Source organism: Pan paniscus, chromosome 12 (genome assembly GCF_029289425.2).
Source record: "Pan paniscus chromosome 12, NHGRI_mPanPan1-v2.0_pri, whole genome shotgun sequence".
Classification (NCBI taxonomy): domain Eukaryota; kingdom Metazoa; phylum Chordata; class Mammalia; order Primates; family Hominidae; genus Pan; species Pan paniscus.
Genome location: NC_073261.2, coordinates 108,709,593 through 108,735,961, shown reverse-complemented (window position 1 = coordinate 108,735,961; position 26,369 = coordinate 108,709,593). Strand labels below are relative to the sequence as shown.

General features: G+C 43.0%; 2 protein-coding genes across 4 annotated transcripts in view; one reads left to right on the top strand and one right to left on the bottom strand.

Annotated features, from left to right (window-relative positions):
* SMC6 (structural maintenance of chromosomes 6) overlaps positions 1 to 7,015 on the bottom strand; it is a 132,210-nt gene extending 125,195 nt beyond the window's left edge. For 2 of the 3 annotated variants that reach the window (XM_055108225.2, XM_055108226.2), the window contains exons 1-3: positions 6,875 to 7,013; positions 6,410 to 6,495; positions 5,922 to 5,996 (exon numbers count right to left, since the gene is read on the bottom strand). The gene's annotated coding sequence lies outside the window, so the exon portion shown is untranslated. Of the gene's footprint in view, positions 1 to 5,921; positions 5,997 to 6,409; positions 6,496 to 6,874 lie in introns of all 3 variants that reach the window. The other variant, XM_055108227.2, reaches the window with a different exon arrangement.
* Positions 7,016 to 23,251: 16,236 nt separating this feature from the next.
* MSGN1 (mesogenin 1) lies at positions 23,252 to 25,555 on the top strand. Its single transcript, XM_057301336.1, has one exon. It carries the CDS (start codon positions 23,311 to 23,313, stop codon positions 23,890 to 23,892), a length of 582 nt encoding a protein of 193 aa, XP_057157319.1. The 5' UTR covers positions 23,252 to 23,310; the 3' UTR covers positions 23,893 to 25,555.
* Positions 25,556 to 26,369: the final 814 nt, after the last annotated feature.

Genomic DNA, 26,369 nt, shown 5'->3' with positions numbered 1-26,369 from the left:
TGCTCCAAATCACTAATAAAAGGTAGGAGCGACAGAACTAAAACCTAGGTCTGTGCACTGCCAAACCTATAACCTTTTCATTAAGCCACGCTGACTCCATTAGACAATACTGGTTATTGTAGGCTATCGTAACTAAATCCTTCTTGGAAAGGTAATCCTGCATTCCAGTTTTCTTGCAGGTGTTATTCTGGAAATAGCCCAATAAACGTCACAATTTGATTTACTTGAGGACAAACATGCAGCTGTCTTTTCTTTTAGAGCCCTTCTTGAGCTCTGACTTTCTCCTCTCTTTCTACTCATCTTTCACACAGACTACTGCAGCCAGACAGCTGCATGTCTTGGTTTGGTACTGTCATCTGCAGCCTCCTGGGCTTTGTGGAACAGTCTCTCCAACCCAGAGAAAGCCTATTGGAAACAAACTCAGAGTCTCAGATACTTATATTTTTGCAGCTGGGGGGAACCCAGAAAGCCATCTAAAACTGAGTTTCAGAGAATGACTAGTGCAAAATAACTGGTATCAGATTTACTAAAATACTACAGCTTTGCTATGTTAAAGTAAAAGAAGGAAACAAGTCACATTAACAAATATTTCAATGTGCCGGGTGCTTTATCTCATTTAATCTTCACTACAACCCAGTGAGGTAAAATTAGTTACTATCCTTGTGCTCCAGATGAGCCCTGACTCAGAGACATAACTGACTCTACAGTGATAGCTGGCAAGACCAGGACCTCAAGTAACCGCAGAGAGCACAGACCCTCTTCCACACCATGCGGTGGGCGTGAAAAGGCACACAACGAATATGCTGGCTGGTGACTGACTGGCCTGTGAAATTTGCTCCTGCACAGAAGAGCAAATCATTTTGCACTCTTAGTGAGGCCATGCCTGTAACCTAAATTCATCTGGCATTCACAGCCTGAGTCATACATACTTTGACCAAGAGGGCCCCTGAAAAATGGGGGCTACAGCCTCTGACTACAGCCTCTCCTAAAACGTTCTGAGTGTGTGTTACCAGTGAGAAGATTCTGCAAGTTTCTTTCCTCCTTGGAAAGTCCATCCCCCACCCTCAAAGAGGGGGCATTAGAAGTGCCAAATTGGGAGCCATAAGAAAGCCGCTGCTGGCTGCTGAGTTGTCCTGTCGAGGTTGAGAGATCAGGTTCAAAGCTCCAGCCGCAGTCTCCCCGCCCCCACTCCCCACCCCACCTCCTGTCCAGAGAAGGAATGGTCCTTCCCATCCCCCACTATCATTTCTTGTAAAAACTTCTGGATTGTGCTCAGCTGGGGGTCATACAGGGAGCTCAAGGCATCCTTTCTGCTCTCTCCAGATCGACCCCAACCTCAGAGAGGAAGCTCTTGGGAAAGTTTCTCTCTAGGAAGAATGGCTACGGATGCAGAAATCTTCCCTCCTTAGCAGGCAGCATAGATTTTGGTGTGGATTGGGCTGCTCCTAAGAAAGCTGTTTTCTCAGTGATTCTCTGTCAACCATGCAGCTGGGGTTCCAGCATTCAGAACAACAGGGGTGGGAGGTAATGCTGGGCCTGTGGCTTCAAATCTTACCCAGCAAGCCCTGGCCAATTGTTCTTTATGGTACAACTCACAGTCCATTTCTATTATAGCATTTTTCTTGACTGTCTGTCCATACTAACCTCATTCTTCTCCGAAAGGATATATACCCACATATAACTATTGTGAGACCAGACTGTTCCCAAATGGCATTTGAGTTGTGCCTTGGGGGACACCTTGACCTCCTACCTAAGGAAACTTTTCTGCATCCTGATATTCCCCATTCTGGAGCATATAGTTTACTTGCTAATGACAGTTACTAAAGATGCTTACCTGGCATAATTTTGCTAGCATGCCAATTGGGGAGCAAGCACTCCTATTAGGAAGCACTCATCTTCATTATTAATCCCTTCTGTAGCTCAGCATTTTTAGATCTAGATCTCTAAATCTTCCCATATCTATAGACCCTATATCTATAGAACTATATATCCTAGACCTATAGATCTAGACCTGTATCTCCATATCTTCTCACCAGTAAAATTTATGTGGGCACATACACCACTTTTGTTGCATGCCTGAAGCTCATTCCTGGTCTCTCTCACGCTGACTTCTCTTCTAGACAGTGAGCTCCCTGGCACAGGGACCTTGTCTGGTTCCCTGTGTGCCTCCAGCACATAATGGGGTTTCTGCTCCTGCGAAGAAGCTAGGTACTCTCTGCCGCAGTAAGAATGGCACTGAGTGATTGCACAACTCAAATTGAGCTCCAAGGCTGCACTCAGGGCAGAAATGAGAGAGGGTAGGACGATGAGTTTGACCAGCATTGAAAAGGGAAACACCTTGGGAAGGAACAGCCTGTACTGGATCAGGTGCCAGGTAAGTAATCCCGGGGATCATAAACCTCCAAAGCAACTGCTCTCAAATGTAGCCTTCCTAGAACTCATCTAAAGACTCTGTTATAAAAACAAATTACTGGGTTCCACCCCACTGGATTCGGATTCAATGGTCTTTGGACCACACTTACAGAAACTCTGCTGTAGATGGGAGAGAGATGTAGAGAGCCGCAGAAGAAAAGGAGAAGAAAATAATGGTGTTTTTTGAGTATAGACTCACTCACCACACGCAGTCAGGATAACAAACTCTCTCCCCGTCTGTCCCCCTCTCTGTCATTCTTTCTTCCTCCTTTTAATACTGTAGTTATAAAAAGCTTTTGAAAGTATAAAAAGCTTTTGATCACTGTCCAGAGTGATCAAATATTCGCCCATGGCGAATTTTTTCTTTTACTTTTTTTTTCCTTTTTTTTGGAGGTGGGCAATCAGTACTCCTGGCAGAGGCCTGTCACTTTGTATGCAGGAAGGGCCATTTAACAAGTAACTTAGGTGGTAACTGAGGAAACTACAAGCCTACAAAGTCCTCCTTGTTCTGCCTCCACAGGGGAAATGGCTGACCCACGTAGGAGCCCACGGCATGAGCTGTTTTTTCCCAAGCTCTGCATTTCAGGTGCTTCCTGCTCAGTGCTTCTCCTCAAAGAACATACAAGGGCAGGAGGTACCATGGCTACCTGCAGCTGTGGATTATGGAAAGCCCACTGAGGCTGGCCTCTCAAGGCCCAAAGATGACCATTTGCACCCAGCATTTCCAAACACAGTTTCCCAGACTGGGATCAAATGAGCTATAAGACAATTGCTTGAAGAACTCCGGACGAGGATGTCTGGGCCTCACCCCAGTGACTCTTGGCTCATGAGATCTGAGACAAACTCAGGAATCTATACCAGGTAATGATGGGCAATTGGATTTTGAAACCAAATCCAATTGGAGGACAATAGCATCACAGAATCTGTTTGGGTCCTCCAGCCGGCTGAGGTCAAAATCCCCATCCTACATCTGGGTAAAAGGCCTCCAGGCCTTTTTCCTACAATCCTATATGTCAAGACCCAGTTCTGATGCCATTTTTTCCAGGAAATTTTTCAGGGTCTCCCAAGTGAAATTATTTCTCCTTTCTTTCTCCTCCCACAGCATATTTTCAGTGTCTTTATAATACTTTATAGCATCACCCCTCTCTTCATATAACATTTATCCGCCACCATTGTGGAATAGAAATATAATGCCAACTGATTCCTCAAGGATCTAGAACTAGAAATACCATTTGACCCAGCCATCCCGTTACTGGGTATATACCCAAAGGATTATAAATCATGCTGCTATAAAGACACATGCACACGTATGTTTATTGTGGCACTATTCACAATAGCAAAGACTTGGAACCAACCCAAATGTCCATCAATGATAGACTGGATTAAGAAAATGTGGCACATGTACACCATGGAATACTATGTAGCCATTTAACAAAAAAGGATGAGTTCATGTCCTTTGTAGGGACATGGATGAAGCTGGAAACCATCATTCTCAGCAAACTATCGCAAGGACAAAAAACCAAACACTGCATGTTCTCACTCATAGGTGGGAATTGAACAATGAGAACACTTGGACACAGGAAGGGGAACATCACACACCGGGGCCTGTTGTGGGGTGGGGGAAAGGGGGAGGGATAGCATTAGGAGATATACCTAATGTAAATAATGAGTTAATAGGTGCAGCACACCAACATGGCACATGTATACATATGTAACAAACCTGCACGTTGTGCACATGTACCCTAGAACTTAAAGTATAATAAAAAAAAGAAATATAATGCTAACCATATATCTTTACTTTTCTGTTAGCCACACTTTAAAAAAAATAATAAACAGGTGAAATTAATTTCATAGTATATTCGATTTAACACGATATTTCAAAATGTTATTTCAACATGTAATCAATACAAAAATCATGAGTGAGATATTTTATGTTTTTGTTTTGTTGTCTTTATTTCTTTTGAATTTTTTTTCTTTTTATGTAGTTTTAAAATCTTTTTATGATATTTTACATTTTTTATTTCTACTAAGTTTTTGAGATCTGGTGTGTATTATACACTCGCATCACATCTCAGCCTTGAGACTTCATTTCACATGTTAAATCACCACACGTGGCCAGTGGATGCCATGTGGAAGAGCACAGTACTGGCTTTTGAGGTCATGTCTGTGACTTGGCTCTGGGTCCTCAGACTGAGCACAGTCCCTTCCAAAGAGTCTCCATTGGTGTTTTCGTTTGGCTAGCTATTTTAAAGCTCAGGATCTTAGGATATAAAAGTAGGGGAGAGACACATCAGTTTTAAGGAGGGTGAAGCTGTCTGGGCATGGTGGCTCATGCCTGTAATCCCAGCACTTTGGGAGGCTGAGGAGGATGGATCACCTGAGGTCAGGAGTTCGAGACCAGCCTGGCCAACGTGGTGAAAGCCTGTCTCTATTAAAAATACAAAAATTAGCCGGGCGGTGGTGGCACATGCCTGTAGTCCCAACTACTCAAGAGGCTGAGACACAAGAACTGCTTGAACCTGGGAGACGGAGGTTGCAGTGAGCCGAGACCATGCCACTGCACTACAGCCTGGGTGATAGAGCGAGACTCTGTCTCAAAATAATAATAAAAAAATGGAGGGCGAAGCCATCCAGAGCAGGCTTCCTATGAGAGGAGTTGAGTGGGAAGATGTTCAGCACAGGACACTGCGGGGAGCAGAAAATGCCAATCAGGCCAAAGAGGCAGGTGCCTGCTACCTCCTTCATCCTGCATGGCAGGACTGGATGCTGTAGGCACAGGTAATGGTGGCTCTGAGCCACATATTCTGCCTGCTTTATGCAGGTTGCCTTGAGCCACCTGGAGAATACTGGCTGCCAAAGGATTTGATTACGATGTAATGTGATCATTTAAATCTCTAAAAAACAGCTGCAGCCAGAATGTATTTTCAGCAAAGATGTCTTCTGAAAACAAGTTGTGCCATTTCACACTCTGGCCGAGGGTTCCCAGGAGAGTTCATTGATTAGCTTACCTCATCATTCAACCATAATTGGTTCAATTAGGAAAAAGGACGATCACTTTCGCCAACACAGAATTGCCTCCAAGATAGTGCCCACAGATGTAAGTTTCTCTGAGGTAGCTTTTCGGGAAACAGACATCTCCTGAGAAAACCTGAGTTTCAGCCCTGTTTCCTAGATCCTCTGAGGTCAAATAATCAGCATACAGAGCTGCAAGGACTAGAGTTTGGAACTCCCCAAGCTGGTTGTCACCAGCAGTGTAATGCTTTCCACCTCAACACCTAAGGAGGACCAAACCCTGGGTTGGACCATATCCATTCCCAGATGAGGCCCCAGGATATGGTGGCAGGAGCCCAGCCTTTGCAGAGGAACACTCTGTTTCCCAAATGCCAGCCCACCAATTCATTTGAAACGTTCATTATGCTACAACTCTTAACTTGGTTTATGCATGGCATTGTAGCAACCAGTTAAGGCATTTGGACCACCAGCGTGTGACCTGCAGCAAGTTATCTTACCTCTTTAAGCCTCAGGTTCTTCCACTGTAAAACATGGGTAGTGTCAGTCCCTACCTCCTCGTGCTGTCCGTTAAGCTGTGAGATAAAGTACTAATCAAAATGCATGGAAAGTACTCCACGTAAGTTCGTAACTATTTCATAACTACAAGTTCATATCATAAAACAGGATAATTTAAATCAGAAAAGTGAGTTTAAAAAAGTAGAGAAAGAAAGATTCTCAAGCAAGTGGGTGCTGAATACACACACACACAGAGCCAGTGCTGGGCAGCTGAGGGTGATCAGCAGAAGGGCAGGTCCTCCTTCCTGTCCCTGCTTCTAGTCTAATTGAGGGGACTTTCCCATAGGAGGAAATCCTGTGTTGGACTGTGCAGCACCAACTCTAAGCACAACAGAGGCCATCAAGACCACGAAGTGGTGACTGCTGGGAGTCAGAGTAGATCAGAAAAAACAATTAGGATTTGGAAAGGCAGTAGGTTGGCACCACTCACCCTAGGCAGAAAACATACACCAGCCGAGGCACCACAATGGGATGAGCAGCCTGTCTTCCAAGGAAGTGGAGAAGGCAAAGTCCAGACTGGAGGAAAGGGAAAGGTGGAAAAGGACCAGGAAGCTTTAGTGACAAGATGAATAACAAACATATCAATGAGAAAACAGACCAAGGAGTCATCAGCAGGCACAGTCCCTGCAGCATGAGAACAAAATGCTAAGCTCCATGAGGTACGTATTGTAGGGAAGGGAGGAGAGGAGAAGGGGGGGGAGGGGAGTGAGGACATTTTCTCTGATCCCTTCGTCTGTCCTTAGCACAGACACTGCTAGTGTTGCCCAGCTCTGCCAGGAATACGCTTCTGGAGAGCCTATCACAAACGCTCTCACAAATTATTGAAAGGGCCGTGCAGCCCCCAAAAAGTCTTCATTTTTGAGAATGCCCTGGAAAGGCGAGTTAAGACACTTACCTTCTCTCTGCTTGGCTTTCTTACTTGTACCCACCAAGCCTAGCCTTCCTATAAGAAATCATTAGATTTTATCTTTAGAACATTTTGAGCTATGAGAAGAAAGAACATCGTGTCCATACATACATGCACAGTCATTATCACAGGATTCCGTTTTCTCTGTTCTGTTTGAATCCATCTCCTGGCAACAGCTGTCCAGCTCCCTAAAGCCAGCAGCAGCTGCAATAATGAGCCAACCATTTATCTGAGTGTGTAGATGACAGTCACAGCTCCACGTGCAGCTGTTCTTTAAAGTCCACTGTCTTGTCCCTCCCTCGGGTCTAGACAACAAAGACAGCCATTCATTAAACTCCTCTGTTTCGAGTTTTAGGGAACCCCCTATGCATTTTACCAGTGGTATGGTCTTTTAATGCTGCCACTTGCTGGTAGTTTTACCATAAGCAAGCACAAAAAACCTCCCTCTTTGAACTTTGGTTTTCTGAACTCTCCAGAGATAACAACCATTACCCACCTCATGAGACTGTTGTGATGCTCCAAAGATGTAATCGATATGATAATCTTTTACAAACTATATGACAGCATTCTTGTACTATTAATTATTAAGGTCCTTGTTTCTATGTTTAAAGTGAAAAAATTGTTAGAAAATATAGGACACTACAGTAAGCTTCTGTGGGCATCCAGATAATTGGTCACTGAGAACTGGAGGAGGCAGAGTGTTTCTGGAGAAGACAGTTGGCCCTGGCTTAGAGGGAGTGGTAGAATCTGAGAGGTCAAGGGAGAGGAAGGGACAGTTGAGTGAGGGACACAAGCCAGGCAAAGGCCAAGAAAAGAAAATGTGGTGTATGGACAGTGTAGCATTATCCTGGAATCAGGCAGAGAATGGGCCTGGGGACCAGGAAGACATAAAGTTGGAAGGGTTGGGATAGGCCAGACCAGAAATAGTCTTAAATGGCAGGCAGAGAATTTATCAGGAGAGATTTTAGTAGTATGAAAAGTCAAGGAGTTATAAAAGTGTAACAATCACCTGGTCCTGCTCCCTGTATCTGTGGTTTTATCTCTGTTTAACAATCTAGACAAAGTGGCCAGCCCTGGGGGTGCTGTTGGCATCCTGCCACCCAGCTCAGTGCTCTTGTATCCTGGGAGGCCTTTGTTCTGTCCAAGTCATCAGTTCTTCACTAGACACTATTAAAACTGCTGTTGCAAAATTATTACAGTGAAAGAGATCTGACCTAACCAACTCAACTCCATCTTGCTTCTAATCTCCAAGCTGTCCTTGTTCATTCCTGGACATAGGCCAAACTAACTTTGGGAGGAACTTAGTTTATAGTTTAACTTTGAAACAAAGACAATACTAGCCCTTTCCTGAAACAAATCCCTTTCTTGACTGGGGACTAGACTGCCTTTGTAGGACCAAAAAGTTAGCCAAAAGATTCGAAATTATGGTTTAGGAGTCATGCAGCTGGAGGCTACAAGATTCCGACCCTCCCCAAATTGGTCCCGAGAATAATATCGCTATTGTAAGACCTAAAATTAGTACTTGAGATATTTTGTAGACCCTGCACTTGATGGATCAGCTGGCAGAACCCAGATTGATAAACTGGCTCATCTGATCTGTGGCCCCTACCCAGGAACTGACTCAGCGCAAGTGGACAGCTTCGACTCTATCTGACTTCATCTCCCACCCAACCAATCAGCACTCCTGACTCACTGGCCCCTACCCACCAAATTATCCTTAACAACTCTGATCCCTGAATTCTGAGGAGACTGATTTGAGTGATAATAAAACTCTGGTCTCCCGCACTGCTGGTTCTGCGTGCATTACTCTTTCTCTATTGCAATTCCCCTGTCTTGATAAATGGGCTCTGTCTAGGCAGTGGGCAAGGTGAACCCTTGGGTGGTTACACTACCAGGCTCCAGCTCTGACTTTACCAAGTCAGAATCTCCAGGAGAGGAGCCTAGGAATCCTCTTTTTTTTTTTTTTTTTTTTTTTTGAGATGGAGTCTCGCTCTGTCGCCCAGGCTGGAGTGCAGTGGCAATATCTCGGCTCACTGCAACCTCCGCCTCTTGGGTTCAAGCAATTCTCTGCCTCAGCCTCCCGAGTAGCTGGGATTATAGGCACCCGCCACCCCACCTGGCTAATTTTTGTATTTTTAGTAGAAACGGGATTTCACCATCTTGGCTAGGGTGGTCTTGAACTCCTGACCTCGTGATCCACACGCCTCGGCCTCCCAAAGTGCTGGAATTACAGCCATGAGCCACTGCACCCGGCGGAACCCTCTTTTTAAAAATATGCTTTCCCTCTCCCCAGGTGATTCTTGATAGCAGGGAAGTGTGGGAATGCTGTGAATGTGAACTCTGTGATTCCCTACAGCGAGAGGCTTATCCGTGGGCTTCATACCTGCTGGAGATGGAGGGTAACCACTCAGTCCACAAGGGGCTGAGCATAGTTCTTCAACTGCTCAGTAGCTACACTTCTGGGATGGAAAAGACTGGAACTTTTTTCATGAAACAACATTTCCTCTCTTTCATCTTTCTTGTTGTCCTCCTCTGAGTCTCTTCTCCACTTCTTTCTACTCTTTGCAAATGAAACACGGAACTCCAACAAGGTCTCAGCAAACCTTATATCCTACCTGTCAATGTCCCAGTCATCTTTACAGCAGCACTTCCACCTGAAGCTCCTCCCTCCCTCCCTTCCTTCCTGCCTGCTTTTTTTTTTTTTTAAATATTTAAATAAGTGTACTACCCATATGCGTTGATTCAACTTGAGAGCGCCTGTGATTCCTGAATCTTTTTCATTTGCACATGGACCTAATCAGGCCAGCCTTGACCATTCACTGGTTTTGAAATTCTAATTTTTAAATCAGTAATCTTTTTTAATTTAGAAAACACTGACAACTGTCAAGACGATAGCAACAATTGAGTACTGACAATGTCTGAGGGCAGTAGTATGACGTTTCTTTATGTATGTTGATCTTTACAACAATCTTGTAAAGTAGCTGTTGTTATTATCCCTTTATTTCAAGTAGAGGAACTGAGACATTAAGAAATGAAGTTACCTGCTTATAATCACTTAGTTAAGTAAGCAGAGAAGTCAAGGTTGGAGCCTAGGAACTCTGGCTCCTAACCACTAGAAGAAAGTAAGATGAATGAAGAAAAAAATACTCTCAATTCCTGTTACCAGAAGTAACCACTCTTAACACTTAGTCATATTTCTATGAGAAAGAATTTTCAATTGGATCAAAGTATTAATTTTATATGTCCTACTTAAAAGCCTTAATATTAAATTAAGCTTTGTATATTAAATGTTATTCATAATGATTTCTTTATCAACTATATAATATTTCATCATATGAATAGGAAATAATGTATGCAATTACCTCTTTGCTATTAGATATTTGTTTCTAATTTTTTACTGTAAGACTATGACGAATATTTTTTATCCTAAATATTTGACTGTAACTTTGTTTAGTTGTATAAAGTCCTTGTGTCAAAAGTACTTTTGAATCTAAGATGAATTTTGGACTTTAAGTTACTTTAAAAATTGAACCAACTGACTCTCCCACAAGCAATGTGTGGGAAGGACCACTTCCTCATCCTCTTGCCAACTTTGCCAATTTGGGAGGTGAAAAACGGCCTTGCCTTGTCATTTCCATTTACATGTCTTTGATTACTACCGAGGTGAACATTTTCTTCTATGTTTATGAGCCACTTGTATTTCTTTTTCTGTGAGCTGTTTATTTATGTCCTTGTTCGTTTTCCCAGTGGCAAGCTTGTGTGTTTCTTATCTGTGTGAGTTCTTCATAGCAATAATGTTTTGCCTGTCATGTTTGACTATCCCATATCAAAAAACTGAAAAATATTTCCCCCAATTTCTTCTTTGCCTTATATCTGCTTTTTAGGTGTCAGTTAACTGGCAAGTATGGAAATCTGAATTGAAAACACTCAAAAGCAAAGGCTAAAGTTTGTGAAAATAAGCAGGTTCATTATGCAGACAACCATTTTTAGTATTCACTTTAATAACAGGACTTTTGTCATCACTGAAGAAAAATGAAGAAATAATGTTGCACTTTTCTCCTTCTCAGGCTGGTAAGAACAGGGGAGAATCCTTGGAGAACAAACTCCGTGCAAATTGCTTTCAACTTTTTGACATGGGTATTAAAATGCCACCCCAAATACCAGTGGTAATAAAGAATCCAACTTAAAAGGGGGAGTAGGTGTAAATGTAACACATGAGATTTCATTTAAATCTTGCTGGCCAGTTGCTGAAGAATCCATGGAGAAGCACTCAAGGCTGCTATCCCTCCCGAGTTGGTGACAGAAAACTTGGCTATTTGGGGATAAATGTTGACATTCTGAGATTGCCAAATCAAGACAAGCTGCTCATATTTCCTTGCAATAAGAATAATCACAGCATCCTGCCCTGATGCTCTCCAGGGAGAATGAGCTTCTGTTCCTCTTTTTATTACCCTCTTCCTCTTCTCTAATGTTTCTTCACCCACACTTTGCAGTCCCCTCTCTGCCACCCTCCTATCTTCTGCATAACTGCCCATTGTCGGTGGACATGGTGACTGCATTTTGTTCCCAAATTAACATATTTAGTAATATTTTCAAAAGAGAAAGAGGTTTATATTCAGGTGCCAGGGACCCTGCAGGGACATGGCTGCCCCAAAATGGATTCTTTTTAGAGTAAACCACGCTGCCTTGGCTTCTGTGCACATTCATTTGGCAAAGAAAATTCACACGGCATTTGATTGTGGAACGAGCTGATGAGACAGGGTCCTGAGCCCAGACAGCGGAAGTGCTTGAGAAAGGGAGCATCCCAGGTGTTTGGGAGGGAGAATGCTGCTTTTCCTCATGACCACCTAGTGAAGGGGATGAAGAAAAACAAAACTTCTGGTCAGGCTGGAGAAGTCCACAAGACTCTGTTCTAAAGGATTTCTACAGTTTAGAACTCTTCTGTTTCTCACTTCTCCTGTGAATTAAGTTTAATTATTTTGTTGCTGTTTATTTGTCTGTTGCTTTGTCCTGCCCAAGGGTTAAATACCCAGCCTGTGAAAATCATCTGTTCACACATTGCATGATGCGCTACAATTTATTATTAAATGGATCAAAACCAAAATGTTACTCTTTGGCTTTACAATGAGCCATAAAGTCAAATCACGAGGCCCAACTACTTTTATTATTTCCTTAGCATAATGGCAGTCACATGAAAGTCACAGTCCCAAGAGCCTCACACAGGCTTTGCTGAAACTGTCACAGGCTTGACAGCACAGCAGCTCCAGGCCGCTACCCATGCAGGAGAGCACCACTTTCAGTTCTCTTTGCTAACTCAAGGACACAGGAAAATGTCACATTTCACTTAGTTGTTTTCTTCACACATACACACACACCTATATTCCCTTTGCCCCACAAGAATTATCTATTTTCTGGTGAATGTTAGCTGAGTGCCAAGACTGTGTGGCAGTGTGAAAGGGCCCAGGTTTTTAACTTTTTTTTTTTTTTTTTCAGACAGAGTCTCACTCTGTTGCCCAGGCAGAGTGCAGTGGCATGATCTCGGCTCACTGCATCCTCCGCCTCCCATGTTAAAGAGATTCTCCTGCCTCGGCCTCCCAAGTAGCTGAGATTACAGGCACTGGCCACTACACCCTGGCTAATTTTTGCATTTTTAGTAGAGACAGAGTTTCGCCATCTTGGCCAGGCTGGTCTTGAGCTCCTGACCTTCAGTGGTCCACGCATCTCGGCCTCCCAAAGTGCTGGGATCACAGGCATGAGCCACCACTCCTGGCCCAACTTATGTCTAACTGTACACACACAGGCTCTGTCCCATGACTGGAAGGCCAGGGCTGGGCTGGCCAGTGGAGTTCTGTATGGCTGTGGCTATAAGAAGGTACTATGGAGTGTACAAAAGTCAGGGGAGTGTGTAGAGCTCAGGGTGGGCAGGAGCCCCCACAGCAAAATACAGCTACTGAAATCAGGGTGCACAGAGCCAGCAGGGTCTGAGTGTCTCAGAGACAAGCAGTGAGGGCAGGGATGGGCGAGAGTACTGCAGCTGGCTCTCGGTGTGGCAGCTGCAGAGCTGATGGGTGTGGCTATGGTTTGGAAAGAAGCTGTGTCCCATGACCTTGGGCAAGGTCCTTAGCATCTGAGCTTTGCTTCTTCCCTTGTAAGATGATGATAATGCCTACCTAACTGGACTGTGTGGAGGATGACATGAGTGAATGTATGCAAGGCCCTTATTTTTAGCTCCTAGCATAGAGTACGTGCTGTAAGTACTCAAAAAATGGAAAGTGTATTACTGTTATCAATATTAATATACAAAAGGATTTTATTTTTAAAAGAATGTTCTATATAAAGTGTTTAATTCTAGGAAAATATAATTAAATATCACCTTTACCTCCTGCTTGATAATAATAACAATGTGGCCTAAGGCCAGGGAAAGCACTAGAAGTGGTAGGGGATGACAGCTGCCTTCTATTCTGGAACTGCAAACCCAAAGATGTAAAGCAACTACAAACCTCACAATGAGGGGTCCTTCCAAAATCCTCGTTCACCTATCTCCTCTCTCGGAACATAACATGACTCGCTGAAGTCTTGTGATCCTGGGGTCAGACTGCCTAGGTCTAAATTGTGCTCTTCCACTTACAAATCTGGTCACTTAGGGTAACTTTTTTTTTTAACTTCTATAAGCCTCAGTTTTTTCTTATTTAAGGTGGGAACAGAAGGCTGGGTATGGTGGTTCACATCTTAATCCCGACACTTTGGGAGGCTGAGGTGGGTGGATCACTTGAGCTCATCAGTTTGAGACCAGCCTGGGCAACATGGTGAAACCTCATCTCTACAAAAAAAAAAAAAGAAAAAGAAAAAGAAAAAAAATTAGCTGGGCATGGGGTCACATGCCTGTAGTTTCAGCTACTTGGGAGGTTGAGGTGGGAGGATGGCTTGACCCCAGGAGGTGGAGGTTGCAGTGAGCCGAGATCGTGCCACTGCACTCCAACCTGGGCAATAGAACCAGACCTTGTCTCAAAAAGAAAAAAAAATGAATAAAGAAAAGGAAAAAAAAAGTAAGATAGGAAAAGAAATAATATTTTTATAAGATTTAAATGGAGCACTTAGTAGCACTTAGTAGTAGAGACATTTATTATTATTATTGCTATCATAGCTGAGATAACTGTGGGTATGGCCAAGGAAGGGGGTGCCTCTAAAGATTACACTATTTCTCAGAAACAGCTTCATACATACAGCTTCACTGGAGAACCAATAGAACACTCAAACACCTTCCCCCAACACACACGCACACACACAAACACAAGTACACACACGGCACTCCTTCAAAACTATAAGAGTCAGGCCTGTTCGCTAACCAGGGCAATAAGTAGTTATGTGGACGCCTGTCATGTCCAACCAACCATCTAATTTAGGAATGATGATAGAAGTCTAAACCTACTTAATCTTTTTAGTACCTATAGGACCCAGGACTCTGGCTAATCTCAGGTGGTCTGTACACACTGGATACATGACTGAATGGGGCCAAGGAATCAATCAATCAATCTTTTAGGATTTACCAAGTCTCAGGTCAAGCCTGAGTTCCAGCTTCAACAGCTTTGCAGGGCCCATCGTGCAGATGCCTCCAACTGGTGGGTAAAAGCCTAGGCTCCAGTCAGCCCGCCTAGGCTCTCATCCTGGGGCCTTGGGCAAGTTACTTAACTCCTCTGTGCCTCAATTTCTTATCAGTAAAACAGGATTGGTGATGATAATAGCACCTACCCCTTAGGGTTGTTGTGAGGATGAATGTGGGTTCATCTGTGCTAAGCACCTGGAATATTACTGGTGCACTCTGCCTCTAGTCGTGCTCCACGGGTGATGATTAATTTTATGTGCCAACTTGCCTGGGCCACAGGATGCCCAAGTAGCTGGTTCTACATTATTTCCAGGTGTGTTTGCAAGGGTATTTTCAGGAGAGATTAGCATGTGAACTGGTAGACTGTGTAAAGTAGATAATGTGGGTGGGCATCATCCCCTTAGGGCTTGAAAAGAACAAGAAGACTGAGGAAAGTTGAGTGGTCTCTCTGCCTGACTCCTTAAGCTGGGACATCAATCTCCTGTCCTCAGTGGTTTTCAGTGCTCCTAGTTCTCCGGCCTTCAGATCTTGACTGGAATCTGCACCATCTGTTGCCTCTCTGGCTCTCAGGCCTTTGAACAATACCACAGACTTTCCTGGGTATACAGCTTGCAGACAGCAGACTGTGAGACTTCACCTCTATTCCTCCATCCATCCATCCATCTATCCATCCATCCATCCATCCATCCATCCATCCTATTGGTTCTGTTTCCCTGTGAACCCTGGAGAACCAATAGAACACTCAAACACCTTCCCCACAAACAAGCAGAGTGAGGCTCCAGTGCACTGCTGACCAAATCTCACCCTTGCGAACTCCCACCAGAAGCTCCTTGTCATCTCCAAGATAAAGTCCAAGTGTCTTATCATTGCAGACGAGGCTCTGCTTTTCAGCTTTACCTCCAGTGTCTGCTCTTTGCCTTCACTTGACCTTGTGGAACATGGAACAGCTCTCAATTTCTTGCACAAATCGTGCATGCTCTATCAAGCCTTCAAGTAATGCCTAGAATATTCTCTCCACCTTTCACCTAGAAAAGAAAAAAAGCCCTGCTTTTTAAGGAGCATCTTTAAGAACAAATAGGAGTGTTACTTTAAAAACAGGTCTATAACAACCTGTAATACCAGCACTTTGGGAGGCTGAGGCAAGAGAATTGCTTGAGCCAAGGAGTTCAAGATCAGCCTGGGCAACATGGCAAAACTCCATCCCTACAAAAAATACAAAAGTTAGCCAGGCATGGTGGCGTGCACCTGTAGTCCCAGCTATAAGGAGGCTGAGGTGGGAAAATCACTTGAGCCCAGGAGGTTGAGGCTGCAGTGTCCCGTGATCACGCCACTGCATGCCACTGCACTGCACTCTAGCCTGGGTGACAGAACGAGGCTCTGTCTCAAAACAAACAAACAAACAAGCCTGTAGGAGTCATGTCTTTCAGAAAGCCTTCCAGATTTACTTTTGTGGCCTTCCACTGAGTGCCTGGTTTGTATGTTAAATATTTGTGAGATTTGACCCAGGTTTTGTCTGCCCCCAAGGTTGTCCTCTTGTCACCAATATCACTTTTTATCCATCCACCAATGTCTGGACAACGAGTGAAGTACTGAATTGCTAACATTGTAAAAGAGACAAGTTACTTACAGAGGGCTCCCAAGGCTGTCACATACAGTTGTGCAGATTGTGCCCTATGGTTAAATTTATCAAAGCATTTTTAACATTGTTTCATAAGTAGTTTATTTCTCTATTACCACCTTCAATACCCTGAGCAACTTGAAGACAAACGCTTTTTAATTTGACTTTCCGTCCTCAGCACCCAGTACAGTATTTGGCACCCAGCATGCGCCAAGTAAAAGCCCAAAGACCAAAGGACTAGTCATCTTCTGAGCTCCCGGCACCATGCTAAGAGATAGAAAAGCCATCATCTATATCTTTAAAGACGTTTCAATGTAGCTGCTGGGAATAAGTCATATCCATGTGAACAGAGAACCAGAATATCAGGTGGTAAATATTAATGGCAAATGAATGGTGCCAAATCTAAGTGCTACTGATCAGAAAAGTGGGAAATTCCAAGGGCTGAGGCAGGCAGGGAAAGCTTCATGGAAGAGGCAAGATTGGAACCAAGCCTTGCATCTTGTACCTATTCCCAGTGATTACATTACATGTATGAAGCTGTTTTTGGGAAATAGTGTAGTAGAGTAGAATTTGAAATTATAATTACGTAGTACGGGGGGATTTGGAATTCACACAGACTTAGATCGCATTCTACTTTTCCCATCCTCTTGCTGTGTCTGCTGGGTCTCTTTCTGAACACAAATTTCTTCATCTTTAGGTTGTGGATTAGAACCTCTTATCTTTCAAAATTGCTGCGAAAATTAAGATTAACTAATGAACCTGAAAGAGAAAAGTCTGGTTCTCAGCACATGGCAGAATGCAATAAAGGTTCACCCTCATTTTAATTAGACTCCAGGGTTAGATTTCTTAGTTTATTGACCAAATTCTTATCTATGGAAGGCTTTTCTGAAGCATTATTAGGGGTTGGAATTCACTGGAGTCCTCCCTCTGACTTGAACAAATGGCCCATACAAACTACCTCATGTAGAACAGGGATCCAGGAGATCACAAGAGAAATAGACCCTCAACCTTGATGCTTCTCAAAGGTCTGAGACGGTCCTATTTCTCATGAGACAGGCTTTTAAAGGAGCATGAACCACCTTCCATGCTGATTTACCTGGTGTCATGTATCATGGCAAATGGCTGGGTTTGGAGCAGATAATTGCATTGGTGAAAGTATTTTTGTTAATCTTGGTAATATCAAAACATATCCCTATACTCTTTCATACTTTCCAAAGTCAAGTCTCAATTTTTTAATTTTTAAAAATGTCATAGCAACACAATATATAAGATTCCTAATTTTCACACAAGGAAACTGAGGTCCGCAAAGGTTGAATGACTCACTCAAATTTCCATAGTAAAGTAGAGGATTTGGGTGCCTTGAGTGACAGTTCCACACTTCTAGACTGAATTCCAAGTTCTCTTTGGCAGTGGTGTACCAAGGATGGGGGTGTTGGTGGGAGTGGGCTTCCCTAAAGAGGAGTCATTTTATTATTGTCATTGTTTAGAATTGCCACTACATGGTTATAATAAGATAAAGACCAACTTTTAGCCAAGCATTATCACTGTTTTAAAATTATATATAGACAATACCTCCCTTTATTGCCTACACCAGAGGCTGAAGGTTCCCACCACCCATCCTGGGTACGCCACTACTCTGGTTCCATTAAAAAAGAAAGATTACATTTGAATGGAGGAATTTTGGTTTCTAAGCAGGGGAGACTTGAGGCCAAGAGAAAGTGGGAGTGATATATTTGTGGCTACTTGTATTGTGGCTCTAACTTCTCTTGACTTAAGGAACCAAGAATGTACCCAGCACAAGATTTTTGTTTGTTTGTTTTTTTGAGATGGAGTCTTGCTCTGTCACCAGGTTGGAGTACAGTGGCACGATCTCGGCTCACTGCAATCTCCACCTCCCAGGTTCAAGCGATTCTCCTGCCTCAGCCTCCCAAGTAGCTGGGATTACAGGCACATGCCACCACACCGAGCTAATTTTGTATTTTTAGTAGAGACGGGGTTTCACCATGTTGGCCAGGATGCTCTCGATCTCCTGACCTTGTGATCCACCCACCTTGGCCTCCCAAAGTGCTGGGATTACAAGCATGAGCTACAGCACCCTGCCCCAGCACAAGATTAATAATTACAGCAACATTAGTTACCACACTTACAGTTTACAATGTGTAAACCTGCTAAAAGCGTGTACTCTATAAGGCAAGTATTAGTATTTCAATTGCACAGATGAAGATGAAGCTGAAGCTGAGAAAGATTGATTCATGTGTCCCAGGTCACAATAACAGAGGAGGAAATGTAAGATGTGACAGGTTTGATCTGGCTCCTATTGCTGCACTCTTGCCACTACCCCCATGTTGTATCTGTTCACCGATGTTCGAACAGCCACCAAAGTACTAAAAATGCTAACATTGCAGAGGAGGCAAATCACAGGGGCTCCCAGGGCCACTGCCTGAGGAGGGTGCACCCTGCACAAAGGTGCTGGGCTGAAGAGGCAAGCAGGGCTGAAATAAGCCTTAGCTTGGTTGTTTTGTAATTTGCACAGAGGAGCCGTATGGGCTGGTAATGGCATGGAACCACCGGTGGCCACAGCTTAAGGAATTCCATCAGCCTCTTGATTTCTGTTTTCTGTCTATCCTTTCAGCACGATTTGCCAATTTCCTGGAAGTGGCTCTGCCTCAAGAAAGCTTCCTGGCTCTTAAATGTAGAGTTTACAATCCTCTGAGGCCAGTGTGAAATGCCCAGTTGTCCTGACTGTTGTCAGGAACATGACCAGCATTCCCTCAGAAGCTCATCATTCTGAAAATTAGACACAGACCACTTATTAATATGTATGGCAAATCTGGGATCCTCCTTAGTGGGTGTAGCTACAATAAAAAGGTCAATATGAAGGCCTGGGATTTGAGAGATGAAACAACCTGTACCTTTGTCTTATACTTTGGAAAATAGGACCTGAACATTTTTCAAGGTCTCTTGAGAGTGGGCCTCAAGGTTGGGGGCTTCTTTTCAATCTGTCACAGTCATAGTCACAATAGCTTATAAATATCTGTTGCTTGAATGACATTTGAAGTCAAATATTTATCCCAATAAATCAGTAATGTGGGAAATACGTAGTCTGCCTGATGTGAACACTTTGCAATTAGTCCTATTAGTTTCAAAGGAAGAAAAAGGACAGATATGGGAGGCAGGCAACTTTGGCTTTTCTCTTTCCATCTCTGCCACAGCCTTTGGGTATGACATTGAGCAAGTCATTCACCATGTGTAGAATGCAGATTTAAAGAAATGATGGACTCAATGATATCCCCAAATGCCTTCATGCTGGTACAGTGCCCTTTTAACCAAGCATATTCACATGGTAGTAACATGTTTCATGGCATTTTGTAGCTAGACGGGAGTTTAATGATCCCTTGGTACACCCTCCTCATGTAATGAATGCTCTTGATAAAGAAGACAGAGCAGGCTGGGCACGATGGCTTACTATAATCCCAGCACTTTGGGAGGTGGAGGCGGGTGGATTACTTGAGGCCATGAGTTTAGGACCAGCCTGGCCAACATGGTGAAACCTTGTCTCTACTAAAAATACAAAAGTTAGCTGAGCATGGTGGCACACACCTGTAGTTCCAGCTACTTGGGAGACTGAGGCATGAGAACCACTTGAATCTAGGAGGCAGAGGTTGCAGTGAGCCTAGATGGTACCACTTCACTACAGCCTGGGCCCTGTGTCAAAAAAAAAAAAAAAAAAGAAAGAAAGAAAGAAGAAGAAGAAGAAGAAGAACACAGGAAAAGTGTTATTACCTCCTTTTACACACTAAAATACTTAGGCCGTGAGGGGTGAGTCACTTGCTCTAAAAGAGGCAAGTTCTGTCTCATCCTTCCACAACACCATGCTCTCAGCCAGATTTTACTGGGTCCAGTGTAAATTTTGCCTGTCTGGTCTAGCCTTCTCCAGTGTTCTGTTGCTTTGTTCAAACTGGAGACAGAAAAGCATCAGCTAGTGTCTGCCTAACTATAGCCTTCAAATGTCTGTACTGCAGTGTTACATTGTCCTTGACTTTTATTTCCCTCAGATTGAGCACAGAATGCTTCTCAGATAGATGCAAGTCTGGTTCTGCTTTATTTCTTACCAAAGAGAGAGAGCACATCAAGAAACATGAAAACCAGGCAGCTTCCTTTCTCCAAGAATAGTTTCAGGGGCCAAGAAGGCTGGGAAACTGGGGTCAGGAGCAGAAGAGTCACAGCTCGGTAAGTCATTCTGTTGCTGGTGGGTTTGACAACACTCAGTCAATAACAATAATGACAAGAACTACATTTATTAAGTGTCTACAGTGCACTAAGGATTTGACAGATATTGTCTCATTTAGGAAATGAAATTTCTAAAAATGGAAGTTCAAGAAATTAGCAGTTTTAGAAAGAAGCTGTAGGAAAGGGAAAAAAGAGTTATGGAGTCTGAGAGCAGAAGCAGTGTTACGTGGAAAACTGTGAAGTTAGAACACAAGGATCGAGAGTCTGCCATGGCAGCGGCCCCCACAGCTGCCTTGTGTCCCCTGGGAGTCCCCTCTCTGAGTCACACTCAGGCCACCTGCCTCTACCACAACCCATGAAAGAGTGAAAATAGATTTTAAAAAAAGAAAGTGAGCTTTGGGGTCTGACAAGGAATCTTTGCTCTACCACTCCCTAGTGACTCTACCACTTCCTACCAGGGAAATCTTAACTGAGTTTCTTCACATCTGAGAGTCTCAGTATTTTCATCCATAACATGTTGTTCTTTTTGCTTTTTGTCTTTTTTAAAAAGAAGCTTAATCGTATAAGTTCCTTGAACTCACACAAATCAGCAAGAAAACAAACAAATAATTTCATCAAAAAGTGGGCACATGACATGAATAGACATTTCTCAAAAGAAGATATTCAAATGTCCAACAAACATGAAAAAATGCTCAACCTCACTAGTTATCAGGGAAATGCAAATTGAAACCACAACAAGATACTGCCTCACCCCAGCCAGAATAGGTTTGTAATAAACAAAGTAAAAAAAAAACAAATGTTGGCATGGATGTGGTGAAAAGGGAACACTTATATACTGCTGGTGGGAATGAAAAGTAGCACAACCTCCATGGAAAACAGGATGGAGATTTCTTAAAGAACTAAAAGTAGACCTACTATTTGATCCAGCAATCCCACTACTGGGTATCTACCCAAAGGAAAAGAAGTCATTCTATCAAAAAGACACCTACACGCATATGTTTACTTCAACACAATTCACAATTGCAAAGATACGGAACCAACTAAGTGCCCATCAACCAACGAGTGGATAAAGAAAATGTGATATATATACACCATGGAATACTACTCAGCCATAAAAAAAAACAATGAAATAATGTCTTTTACAGCAACTTGGATGAAGCTGGAGGCCATTATTCTAAGTGAAGTTACTCTGGAATGGAAAAATCAAATACCATATGTTCTTACTTATAAATGAGAGCTAAGCTATGGGCATGCAAAGGCATGCAGAGTGGTATAATGGATTTTGGAGACTCAGAAGGGGGAGGGTGGGAGGAGAGTGAGGGATAAAAAAACCTACATATTGGGTACAATGTACACTACTCAGTTGACATGAGCACTAAAATCTCAGATTTCACCACTATACAACTCACCCATGTAACAAAAAAAATTTTACCCCAAAAGCTATTGAAATAAGAAAAATTTAAAAATATACAAAATTTCTTGCATAGTATCAGCAGATTCTGGGCTTCTCAACAAGAATTGGAAGAGAGAAGAGAGAGGAAAAAGGAGCAAGAGTCATTTGTTACATTTATTACAGTCATTAATATTATTATTTTTCAAAATCCGGCTTGGGGTTCTTCAGTAAATGGTAAAATTAAGAGCATTCTTCTACAGATTACCTACTTGAGATTTTTCTTCCTTGAGCCTTGCTAATTAAAAAATATCATAAATGTTCTAACTAGGCCATTGACATTTATTTTCAATAATTGCAAGGGGACTTAAATAACCTGTTAAAGGACATGTTAATATTACTCTACACTTTAACTCACTGCGACTTGATGTTAATACTAATTTGTAGAATTAGTTACATGGAAAAGAAATTAAGTTCATGGGACAAATGGGGAATCTGAGATCCCTTTTCCAAAACCCAGGGTCTAGCAGAGCATATAGGAAGTGAAGCAAACTAGCACAACCATCCAACTTAACACATTCAGTGGCATTTGGAGCTGTGGTGGGGAAAAGAGGCACCCTAGTTAATTTCACACTTCCTCCATACATTTCAAAAAGCAAGGTGTGACTCATTTCAAAAAACAAGGTGCAGCTGGGTTTGTTAAAAAAGACTTTCCTTAGGCTAAATGCCAGGTATTCTGCAAACTCCCTGGCTTAAGGGAGTTTTCTGTTTCCTAGTATCTGTTTGCTGTGCGGAATCTAAATCTGCTCGGTAACAGCAAGGGTTTTATGCCTCTGGTAGGATGTTTCCTGCTCTTTAAGGCTCTAGGCTTACTGGAGTTGCTGGCCTTTGTCGTTCTGAGTGTAGGCATGTTCCGGGCATGTCTGCACTCTATACGACCCAGGGAAATTTACTAAGGTGGCATCCACTGGTTACCTCATGTGTGTGGCACCCCCAGCAACCCCAGGAAATAAGAGCTGTTGTTGTCTGTGTTGGACACGTTAGGGAATCAAAGCTCAGAGGGGTTACCTTGTCCCCAGACCATGCTGCTTCTCCAACAATACAGCCCAACTGTGCTGAAGTATCTAGCAGGTCCTGGTGGAGGGGATGGAGGCCCTCTCGGGTCACTTCGCTACTCCCCACCAGGGCCCTCGGCCACCCCCTCCTTGCTGCGGATGCCCCAGGTTTGTTTTCTTTGGCTCCCTCATTAATGAGTTCCACAGCACAATGCTAAGTCTAGTTATGCAGCCTTAATTGGTTTAGTTACAACAAGATAATTCCTTTTTTCTTCTCTTGGAGGCCTTTCTGTTTAAAGACATTTTAGCTGGAAGATGCTAATTATCAATGAGGAGAAAATGACACCTGAAGAGTTCATTTTCCATCTTGGTCTTTGGTTTTTCCTTTGAACTCTCTTTACACGGCCCTCTTTCCCACTTCATCACTTCTCCCCCACCATCATAAAAGAGAGCTCTTCCCTGGCCAGGCGGCAGAACTTTCTTTCTCACTTGCCAGGGAGCCATTCCTTCTGCAGCTGTCTCGCAGGCATGGACAACCTGCGCGAGACTTTCCTCAGCCTCGAGGATGGCTTGGGCTCCTCTGACAGCCCTGGCCTGCTGTCTTCCTGGGACTGGAAGGACAGGGCAGGGCCCTTTGAGCTGAATCAGGCCTCCCCCTCTCAGAGCCTTTCCCCGGCTCCATCGCTGGAATCCTATTCTTCCTCTCCCTGTCCAGCTGTGGCTGGGCTGCCCTGTGAGCATGGCGGGGCCAGCAGTGGGGGCAGCGATGGCTGCAGTGTCGGTGGGGCCAGTGGCCTGGTAGAGGTGGACTACAATATGTTAGCTTTCCAGCCCACCTACCTTCAGGGCGGTGGTGGCCCCAAGGCCCAGAAGGGCACCAAAGTCAGGATGTCTGTCCAGCGGAGGCGGAAAGCCAGCGAGAGGGAGAAGCTCAGGATGAGGACCTTGGCAGATGCCCTGCACACCCTCCGGAATTACCTGCCACCTGTCTACAGCCAGAGAGGCCAGCCTCTCACCAAGATCCAGACACTCAAGTACACCATCAAGTACATCGGGGAACTCACAGACCTCCTCAACCGCGGCAGAGAGCCCAGAGCACAGAGCGCGTGAGCTCCATCCGGGGAAACTGACCGGTTCCAGCCTCCTGAGCAGGAGTAGAGGAGTTTTGAAGACCTGGATATCTTATTGAACAATGATCAGCGTAGAGTGATTTTTATGTAGTAAGCCTGATAATCTTGTGATCTGAAAAACCCTAAGGGAATTCACATCTGACCTGTTGGACCCACCAGAACACTTACCTGCCAGATGAGCAGAGACTTTCACCTCCAGTTTTTTTCACCATCTCTGGGAGGCTCATCCTTTGCAAAGAGACAGATTATTTTGCCCTTCTCTGTCTGTTCAAGGTATTTTAAAGGGTCAGTGATTTTAAATGCATTTTTTTCAATAATGTAAAAGTGTTAATCTCTTGCCATTTTGGCGTTGAGAACTTTTCTTCTGTTGCTAACAAAACCTGTATTTTGTATAGGATCCAGTGTGATATCTGGATTCTTATTTAGAAAGATTTGTGCCAAGTAAAGGGCTTTAGTGCTCCTGTTTTCATTTCGTGTGTATATGTGTGTGTGTTTGTGTTTGACTGAAATCATGCTGTTGCAGGGACCAAAATCACTTAAATGCGGAAGGCACTGGTGTCATGATAAATGGAAAGTCACAGGCAGACAGGCTAAGTTAAGACAGTGAAGATTCCAAAAGCCAGAGCCTCCTCTTCATAGGCAGACAGCTTGTGTGACAGGGAAGGAGGGTACGGGGAGGAGGAGGAGGAGACAGCACCTCAAGGTGGACCTGAAGCAAGGCTGGGTGGGCAGGGGCTCCCTGTCCTTTGTTCTGGGCCTGGTATGAACAGGACCTTATTTAGTCCTTTCACTTACTCGTTTGTCAAATAGACAGTCTCAGAAAAAAAAAAAAAAGTGATTCGAATCCCATAAAGAATAACTAAAAGGGTCAGTGTTAGAACTCAACAATCTCTGACCCCTCCAAAGGCATTTACTTCATCTTCCCCTCCTATTCATCTGCCTCCCCCCAACCCCAGATCCCCCACATGCACCCATCACACACACACCCACTCTTCATGGTGCCTTGTCTTAGGGTGGGTATCTGTAGCACCCACAGTTTAGCTCATTTGAATGGCACAGGACATTGAAAAGGGGGCTTTGAATTAAGGAGGTTCTGAAAACTTGTGAGATTTTTTAAGGCTGAATTTTTCTCCCTATGGTTATTAACCATTAGTATTTGTTGTATATGTCTCCTATCATCTTTTTTCTATTGGTGATTTTTTTTCTTTGTAGTGACATAAATTACAAAAGCAGTAGATGTGTTCACTACTTCTCCATTTTTTTTTGCTGATACAAACATATACAAATATATATAACTTGTCCATTTTTTTTGCTGATACAAACATATACAAATAAATGTAAGCATACATAAATGTTAAAGAAAAAAACCTGAAAATTCCTTTTTTAACTTAACAATATATAGTACAAGTTCTTCCAAGTTAGCACAAATAAATCTGTGGTGTAAATACCATTATTACCTTCATTTTATAGATGGGGAAACAGATGCATGACTTGCTGAGTCACACATGCAAAAAGTATAACAGAAAACAGAAGTTCTAGCAAGGTTCCGTAGAACACATTCTGCAAAATTTCTTAAGCGAGTCACCTTTTCAATGATTTTTAAGTTATTTTCAGGTTTTTTATGACAAAAACGCTATAACAAAGGTTATAGACAACTAGCTTTATCTACTGATGTGTTCATTAGCTTGAAAAATTCCCAGAAATGGGATTCTTGGATCAGAGTATGCATATTTTAAATTTTAATAAATAATGTTATGTCACTTTTATAAAAGTTTGTAGTTATGTATACTCCTCCTAGTATTATGTGACAGAACCAGTTGCCCCACATTTTCATTGGATACTATCAATTTTATGAATTTTTAATGGATAAAAATTGTTCATTGTTGTGTTAATTTTAACTTCCCTGTCTGTCATTTGAGGTGGAGCGTCTTTATTTTATGTGACCATTGTTCATTTTGGTTCCTCTTCTAAAACTTGCTAGTTTATAAATTTGCCATTTTTCTATTGCTTTATCTTCTTGTTAATTTGAGAGAGTTCTTTGTATATTATGTACTGGAATATTTCCTTCCAATCTTTTTATATTGTATTCTTTTTTCTTTTTTATTGATGCATAATATTTATTCATATTTATAGGGTACATTTGATATTTTGTTACATGCATAGAATGTGTAATGGTGTAATGATCTAGTCAGGGTATTTAGGTATTCATCACCTTGAATATTTATCATTTCAGGACTATTTCAAGTCCTTGCTTCTAGCTATTTTGAAATATACAATTCATTGTTGTTAATTATAGTCACGCTACTCTGCTATCTAACACTAGAATTTATTTATCTATCTAACTCTATGCTTATATCCATTAACCAACCTCTCTTTATCCCCTACCCACCCCTCCCGCCACCCACACTCCCTTCCCAGCCTCTGTTTCCTATCATTCTACTCTCTTTTTCCTTTCTT